At 37.2% G+C, this 9,223-nt stretch overlaps 2 protein-coding genes across 2 annotated transcripts; both read right to left on the bottom strand.

Annotated features, from left to right (window-relative positions):
• Positions 1–524: 524 nt before the first annotated feature.
• On the bottom strand, positions 525–1,746 carry LOC137737115 (uncharacterized). Its single transcript, XM_068476496.2, has 3 exons — positions 1,636–1,746; positions 1,246–1,446; positions 525–761 (listed from the first exon to the last, which is right to left on the bottom strand). Exons 1-3 carry the CDS (start codon positions 1,744–1,746, stop codon positions 726–728), a joined length of 348 nt encoding a protein of 115 aa, XP_068332597.1. The 3' UTR covers positions 525–725.
• Positions 1,747–2,561: 815 nt separating this feature from the next.
• Positions 2,562–7,311, bottom strand: LOC137737114 (RNA-binding KH domain-containing protein PEPPER). The gene is made up of 6 exons (XM_068476493.2): positions 6,726–7,311; positions 5,373–5,619; positions 4,594–4,742; positions 4,181–4,510; positions 3,434–3,628; positions 2,562–3,108 (listed from the first exon to the last, which is right to left on the bottom strand). Exons 1-6 carry the CDS (start codon positions 7,113–7,115, stop codon positions 2,923–2,925), a joined length of 1,497 nt encoding a protein of 498 aa, XP_068332594.2. The 5' UTR covers positions 7,116–7,311; the 3' UTR covers positions 2,562–2,922.
• Positions 7,312–9,223: the final 1,912 nt, after the last annotated feature.

Here is a 9,223-nt window from a genome sequence, read left to right as displayed (position 1 = left end):
CCATTGTATATTGAGTACAAACCATTCTTCCTTCCCCTAGTTGTATAATATTGCTTGTAATAAATATTGTAACACATACAAGGAATTGAAATGTTACCTATGACAGACTTTATGAGCATTACACAAAGAAATTAACTTGGCTCCTCAATGAATGAGGAGGATTTCCTCCTCAATTTACTACACAGCTAATTTACAAAAAAAATTCATACTTATGATCAAAATCATTCCTATTATTAATCACTTGTAAAGATCGTCCCTGCAAAAAATGGATAAAATATGAGATCGTCTAGTTATCGAACTGTATAAAAACAGATTGATGAATTCGGTACAAAAATTATTAACAGTCTATCTATACGTTATAGTTAATTGATTTTGTTGTAGAGGTTATCTTTATATAGTGATCTATACCATTATAAGTAGGAAGTTCCGTGAGTCGACCACAAAATATCTTGAGGATGATGAACTCCTCCTCTATCTTAAGGAGCCAACAAATTTTTGTATATTTCAATAATAGTGACTTAGACTTTACTAAAAATTTGCACTCTTTCAAGAGCATGTTGCAACAATACAATTTTAGTTTCACAGCTGTTTCTGATCTGAATCACAGTTTTAGTTTCATCAGAGAATACAATCAAACACGAAGACTATTCTTTCATCTAAAACAAGAAGATTGCAACTGAGGGATACAAGGCCATTTGCCAGCATCAGCTGAAGAACAGTGGTGATCAAAATGTTGAACCGTTGAACCCGAAGAAGGACCGCTGAACGAGCAGAATATAAACACATTAGTAATAAATCATCATCAGATAATATTTGTTATAATCGAACTATCAGATGAAATACTCTCCAACTAATCAGGTCAGACTCAAATACGAATCTATGTATTTGGTAAAGCGTAGCATAACCAGTCCCCTTGTAGTCTGGGGGTTTTGCACTACGACAAAGCTTCTTGGAGAAATGTTGTAACTGGCCTTTTTGAGAAATGGCATCTCCTCCTCCCCCATTAGTGTACTGGGGGAGGGGGGAGGCATTACTATTTATTCTCTTCTTTTGTTTTGATTCGGGGAAGGGGAAGCACAATAATAATGGAATTATGCGTGGGTGTGGAGATAAATTGCTCTACCACGAGAACAAGAAGTCCCACGAGTAATTTATGATGTTATGCAATACGAAGATTACACAAAACTAGTAGAGTGCAGGTGCGAAATTCAGGCAAACGAATACAAAACAAGTAAATGGGCTCACCTCAACGTCATAAAATTTGATATAGAAGCGGGAGCTATCAATGGAGAGCTTAGTTTCAAGAATTTCTGCAATGGTTGAACTCAGTTTTCCGTTAACACCTGGTCCAATGCCCCCAATGGAGATCAATTCTCCATACGCAGCAGGCTCTTCGGTGCCAGCAAATGCAATTGGCACAGACCCGTTGAGCAAAATCATCACGTACTGAAGAACAGGGAACCAAACAGAAACATAAATACCCAATGATACTGTAAGCCACCAATACAATATAGAATTGAATGGGAAACAAGATATTACTGTTCATTCAGTACTTTCGTCGAACACTTTATGTGCATGCCAACAGCAAGATAAAAAGTGAAGCGAGAGAGAGAGAGAGAGAGAGAGAGACTTAACGGACTCGGGTTTGCCAATGATCTTAGAAACGGCTTTGGTGGCGTCCTTGAGGATGTCAGAGGCCACAACTCCGTCCACCGGCAAGTTGGTAAACAGATTCAACGTCGGCATTCTTGTCAGATTTGAGGAGAAGATGAACAAACAAGGCGTTTCTTATTAGAATCACAGAATTACAGAAACCGGATGGTTCTAAAACGCAGCTTGTAACCTTGTAGATAAGTCTATCTATTTATTCTACGCTGTTGAGGAATCATGCCCTTGTCAATTTTGCTACCCCACCACTTTATTTATTAGTTTTTTTTTTTTTTTTTTTTAATGCCTTGCATCCCTTTGTCAATGATAATATAATGACATGTAAGTTGAAACAAAAATCAGAATTTTGATTGTACATTGACAAATTTGCGAAACTAGTGATGGCTTGAAATTCGTTTCTTGTATTTATTGATCGTGCGGATATGAACTCTTGGGATCATACGGTTGCTGTTTCCTTCATGCATCAGATCATGGGTTCACTATGCTGTTTCCAAAAGGCTTTTCCCCAAGGTCCAACAAGTAATAGGACAAAACAGCTGACTTGTCTCAACTCTCAAGAGGCCATAAGTGTGTGTTGAATTAGGGTCCTGTGGGGTTCCTTTTCTCTAGTATCTTTTTAAACACATCAAAACAGCTGAGTCCTTTAAATCAACAAATCTATTCATTCCGTTTCTCCGATACAATACATTTTAGAGTAGAGTTCATTTGTAATATATTTTTTATTATCACAATTGTATTCTTTCTTTATTTTAATAAATATTACTATTTGGTCTCATCCCATACATGAACACAAGTAGAATATCCACAACTGGATTCCTCTTTCTTTTCTTTTTTTCTTTCTTTTTTTTTTAAATTTTTGTGGTGATGGATAATCCATTCACTGGAGTTCTTAATTTCTTACTGGCCTAGAATAATGCTTATATTCAAGAACATGATTACAAATCCAAAGTTTGATCAAACTCAAAAAAGGAAACAAAAAATAATAATTAAAATGCTCGTTTAACTTCCAAATTAATGAACATACTCACAAAGCAACACAAAAACCGCTACTATTTCGTTACAGTCTTCTATATCCCTTTCAAGCTTAGTTACCCTGGAAAGCTACCAACAGATCAAATCTGATGATTCAGATAACAAAACAGGACCCTGACCCCTTCTGGCAACTTTATAAATACTACCTCCAACATTAATATTTCTCTGATTATAATCATTTGGAAAAAGCAGAAAACCCACCATTAGTCCTTACCAATTAATTCAAAGCCTGAACGTGCTGTAGCCTCCTCCTAGACCAGACGATCCATAACTGCCGCCATAGGGTTGTGAGGGTAGTGACGATGATGGGTATGATGGAGCACCTAACTGAGAGTAGGATGACCTCAATCCAGTATCCATCACGCCATATTTACTTGTAACTGGCTCCTTCCGACTGTTTATAACCTCCTAAAACACACACAAGAAAAGATAACCAAGTGTCTAAAATTTCCAAACCATGAATCACTCCCTATTGAAATTACATATTATTCAATGTTTTTAACTTGCCAAATATTCAACTGCCAGCATGCTAATATGCAATATTTTTTCCCTAATGAATTTTTTAATACAAATCGGTAAACTACCACCTTCTGTAACTTAAACATGGTAATTCATCTTTCATTATCTCAGAGTCGTAACAGGTCTTTATTAAACAAACAAACAAAAAAGTGTTTGCTTCCGCTCCTTGCCTCCTCCTTGATATTTGAAAAGCAATACTCATTGGTAAGCATACCTGAATCAATTGTTGAGCCATCTGAACCTGTGACGAGGTGCCTTTTATTTCTACGGTAATTTCATCAGGTAGTCCCCTACTCTCTTGCACAGTTAAAATGGCTCCACTACTACGACGAATGAATGCAATATTCGACCCTTCAACCCCAATAATGTCCTCAGCATAAGATAGAGGAATTTGCATTGTTTGTGCAATCTGATTGTAGAATGCAACAGATAAAATATTACTACCAAGACTGTATAAATAGAGAACGGAAATACAAGAATGTAAACAGAATATTCCTCTTTCTACATAGCCCTATTTGCACTTAATTTTTTTTTCTTAATGAACAATCAGAGTATAAATGCAGAAATTGACCCACATAACACAGGCCTGATGCAATCTGATACACTTTAGTTTTCCAATTAGAGACAAATTTTCCAGGCATCATACATCAAGAAATTTTTCCTCAAATGGACGTGTCAGTAAGTAAGACATACATACAGCCTATGCATATCCTCAGATTTATAGTTATAAACAAGACGCGTATTCCTACTGTTGCCCAGTAAATAAAGGTCTAGACAGTAAAGGATCCCCCAGCATCCTTATAAGGAAGCAAAATATACAACACTGTTGACCCCGTAATTTAAATAAAAGTTACAGCAAAGTTAGACCATCCTTGTGTGTATGCATGCTGTGAAGACCCAAATAAACTCATTACAAGGAAGTCCGAAGTTGAGATAAAATGTCACAGTTAGAACAACTAACCTGAGTAACAACAGGAGCACCAGGACGACCAATTCCTGAAGAACGAAGAGAACCAAGATCTTGTCCATAAATAGACCCTTGTCCGTAAATAGAAGTGTCTTGTCCATAAATAGGAGGATCTTTTCCATAAATTGAAGGATCTTTTCCATAAAGTGAAATTCCAGCGGAAGGGAGTTGTGATTCCAATTGAGTTTCACGATCAAGAAACAAAGACTCCCTCTTTGCTGAGAGAGAATAATTAGTGCTAACTCCAGTTTGAGAAGCAGTATGCAGCAATGACTTGTCAGCCCAGGTAGTATCTGGTTGGCGCTCTTGTGAGATTGTCGCATACTAAACATGCACGATCTAGTAATTAATACACAGCAATACAAAGAAATGAAAATACAGCAGACATCAGTGGGAAATAAGCTTACAGTCTTCTCAAAAAGTGGAATAACACTATGATCAACCAAGAACTTCCTCAGGTGAGTCACTACTGCTTCTACAGCTTTGAGAACCTTTAAAGCTTCTCCCTGCAATTCAACAATCCTCTCATCTGCGGCAGCATAGAATGGAACCTCCTCTGCACGAATAAAAATAAGGTATCGGAGAATGAAGAAAGGAAGAAAGGGAATAGACACTAGTTTCATAAATAAGGATCTGAATACACTGAATAACATGATCAGAGCATTTCTAAAAGGGACAATGAATATGACCAAGGCTTGTTTTTCAAAAATACAGCTAATTAATTTTTTGATGAGTATAAGCATCATGCATTCTGAAGTTATAGGACTCTAACATGGAAAACGGATCCACAACTAAGATGCAGGAAAGGCAAAGGGAGAAGAGTTTAAAGTCCATGCCATACTAGGAATAATAATATACTTATCTTCACTAGCATGATCACCGTACTTATAAATTACCAACAGAAAAGCTAAGTCGGTATAAGAAGGAGCACAGAAGTAACTCGAAATAAAGAAAACAAATACGGAAACTTAATTATCATTTTAGGTCTAATTTCCTATAAGTAAGCCCTTCGCTCAGTTGTTTGTTGTGTATCCAATCTGACCACTTCAGTTATAAATCAAAAAAACAGCAATGAAACACACTATCCTTAGAATTGGGGAAAAGGTGATGAAATAGGCAGATATTTTCAACCATTGGTACTTTACTGAATGAAGAAAAGTTGCATCATGTAACAATAAGAACATACCTCCAGACAATACTCGCACAGACGATCCGGTACTCTCTTGTATAGATTTGATTAATGATCCTTGTTTTCCAATTAAATTAATTGCTTGGGTAGATGCTACCAACAACCGGATGGAACAGAATGCAACTCCAGCAGCACCAGACCCCTCACTCTCAGATAATCCAGAGACACGTTTGAATATTCTTATTACAGCATCCATTGCAGGGGAAAGAGGTGCCTCTGGCTCTTCCCTTCCAGAGATCAGCACCTAAAAAGAAATGTGTATTAGAAAGATTGAAGCATAGAATGATATCACGATAAACAATTTCTGGTTCAATGGCCTCACACACTGATAGATCACAAGCAAGTGGAAAGAAGCTTCACGGCCAGTAAGATAGTGATGAACCACTTTGAGATTAAGACTAAAAAGGAAATATAAGATACAGAACCACAGATTGGTTCAAGCATGCAAGAAAAAGGTGATATTTGGAAATCTAATCAGCACTAATGGGTTGGTAAAGAAGTTGATATACCTTTGTAATGTTGATACCCATGGAAACTTTGTTAGGAAGGTATCAAATCTTATAATTACCAATTAAACAATGCGTAAAAACAAAGATTTAGTCTTGTAACTAGATAGGTGTAAAACTTCTCCACAGTTACTCATCTTATAGTATAGCCCTTACTATGGTTTGAGTGTTTGAATAAAACCACAAGCCCGGTGCAAAAGAGTTCACATTATAATAGGTCATCTTGACATAGCAGAATACCAGATACTTATTGTCATTCTCATCTTATGCCCCACCAACAAATCAAGTGATTGAGTAAAACTCTGAGATGGATGCAAAGGACTTTGCCTAGCAACGAGTCATCTTCAGATAGTAGAAAACTCAACACTGATCAAGTCTCGTTTCAGATTTGAGATTATCTTATATCTTCATGTCTATAAATTCGAGAAAGTTACTGATCTTATGCACATTACTAACACATTGAATGATTGAACAAAACTATAAGCCAGGTGCAATAGCCTTTTCTAAGCAATAACACCTATGAACCAAATGCTAGCATTAAACTAACTTTGCTTTTAGGGTTTCTGTTACCCCGTGACAGATTCAACTAAATTCCCAAAATTCAAATTCAAATTTTCAATCTTTACTCTTCCCACCCACTTGTTAGCAACAACAAAGCTTAATTAGAGACCCTGAATTGTCATTGTGCCACAATTAAACAGAGGATAACACAAAGGAAGCTGACAATTACAAACCCTAGGGTTCAACGCAACCATAAAACCAGTTTAAACGCAGCACTTTGGAGCAAATTACGAGAACACGAAAAAGCAAACCCTGGAAAAGAAGAAATCGAGGAAAAACTCACGATGCGATCAGGATTTCCAACGGCGCCGTCGAGGACTCGAATGCGAGCTCGGGTCTCCTCACACATCTTCTTAATGAGCTCGCCTTTGCGGCCGATAATGCTACCGACCTTCAGAACCGGCACAATTAGCCGAAACACACAGTCCCCGGGCCAACCCGGCCATCGTTTATCGGATACTGAGGTGGCATCGTTGCCGACATTCGTTGCGGTTGTGACAGCCCCGGCGTCCGATACGGGTTCGGGATTTTGGTTCGGATTGTTATCGGTTGTTGTTGTTGGGTCGGACTCGGGCGCTGTAATTGGGGCGGTGGTGATTTCGGATGTGAGTGGTTGCGCGTCGGCTTTCGCAGCCTTGGCGGAGCCGTTCTCGGGGGGTTGGGCGGTGGCCATGCTAGGGTTAGGGTAAAAGGTTTAATTGGACGGTGATGCCTGAAAACGGAAGGGGGTTCTGTTGGTGGTGTTGCAGCTGTGTCTGCAAAACAAAAGAGAGAAATTATTAGGTACCCCCGTTTAAAATTTGACATGTATTCACATCAATAAATTAAGAGCATCCCTAGGAAGAAATTTTTTATTGTAACCAGAACACGGATGGTACATCACGTGTTTTTATATAAATAGTGGGAAATTTTTTTTTTTTTTTAAGTTATTAACTTTTTAACACACATATTCAATCATTTGTATAGTGACACATAGTGTATCATCCTATGTTTCGGTCACACTGAAAAATCTCTCCCCTAATGGGAGCTTTTTCCTTCTACTACATTTCAAGCCTTAGTTAAAAATTTTCATCCCAAAATGGAATTAGATCCAACACTAAGGCTAGCAACTTCCTTTCTTGGGTAGAATAAAATTGGGCTAGATGTAGCTTTAAAAAACAATGAGTCTCATAAAAAGTAGTAATCCATTTGAGCAAAATTCTCACTCTCCCCCCAATTGTGAATACACTTATCCTCTCCTTTTATTCTCTTTTTAATTATTTTTTCTTACATATTTTTCTTGCAATTTTGGCTAATTAATTATTGTTTTAAATTCCATAAGAATTAAAATTTCAAACTGATTTAACGTTCATGGGCATTGGTAGGTGAAATTTCCAAATAATTTTTTTCAAAATAGTATGATACTAATTTACAAATTGGTGCTAGGTAAATTGTTGTGTTGTATGTGAAAATCAAATTATTTCAAAAGGCGAAGTGGAGGTTTGTATAACGGATGTGATTGAGATAAGAGAATTTAATCCAACGAACGGTTTATAAGTGATGGAATCTAACTTTGTCACAATTTGAACTATTTTAGGTTGAAAGGTTCCCAAAAAAAAAAATAATAAGATAGCGCATCCAAAATTCAACTTAAGAAAAGTTAACACAACAAAAAAAATTATCGCATAATCAAATTGCTACATAAATAAATATATATAGCCTCATATAGAGCTCGAAAGAAATATCCCCTCATTGGGAGAGATTCTTTTATAAAGCCTCAAAGATTCCTCGGAACTCTAACATGTGTTATCCACCACTTTTCCAGCCCCATATAGAAACCTTCACTGGAACACTCTTAGTGAATTAAAAATAAATTAAATACTTATAAATAAAATTATTAGTAACCACCCTCCGTCCTCTATAAACACCGATCCCAATCCTCTGCCTCCATAACTTCAACCCTACATGCATGCCACTGATTGCCATGAGAACAAAAAAAAAAAAAAAAAAAAAAAAAAAAAAAAAAAGAGAGAAGGGAAGAGTGGACAACCATGGCAACCATAGATTGGCAAGTGGGGTTGGAGCAATGAAGGTGGATGGCTGACATTGGTATTTGTCGGGAACTGAGGATGGTTGCTGGGAATTTTATTTTTTAAATATTTAAATCCCTTAACAAATTATGTCCAATTGCGAATGAAAGGTCCACATGCCATATTTCAAATGGGAGTATAACGGACGTGGTAGTTCAGTATTTACCTAATAATTTCTCTTAAAAGACACCGTACCAGTTTTTTTTTTTTTTTTTTTTTTAACAATGATAGTATCTATACTAAGAGGGTGGAGGAGTCAGTTAAGTCTTACAATGGACTTGCCATAATAATGTGGTTCAACTTTGCCTTTAGCGAAGATCAAACCTAAAAGCTTTCACTTAGAAGTGAAGAAGAATATCAATATGAATGGCACGTGTTATAGCATGTGATCTCACTCTTTCTAATTCTATGCAAATTGTTGTAGCAAATTTATCCATTGGTGAAAGGTAAAGGTAAAGGCAAGGGCAAGGGCCTAAAGTTGCCATAAAAAAACTACTCCATCGGGCCTAGAAGAAGCGGGTAAGTGGTGGACCATGTAAAGCCTGTCCAAGATGCCCATACAACTTATGTCCGACCTTGCACTAGCGGGCAAGCTGACGTCAGTCACGTTGTTTTATTTTTTTGTGTCTGGCATGTGCAATGCATGTGTGAACTTGGCATGTGGCCCAACACTTTTGTTGTCGTGTCTGCTGCAACAGTCCAACAACCACCA

Source organism: Pyrus communis, chromosome 13, assembly GCF_041283825.1.
Source record: "Pyrus communis isolate YQ-2024b chromosome 13, ASM4128382v1, whole genome shotgun sequence".
Taxonomy (NCBI): domain Eukaryota; kingdom Viridiplantae; phylum Streptophyta; class Magnoliopsida; order Rosales; family Rosaceae; genus Pyrus; species Pyrus communis.
The sequence above is the reverse complement of the archived record's forward strand: the minus strand, read 5'-3'. Positions and strand labels throughout refer to the sequence as shown.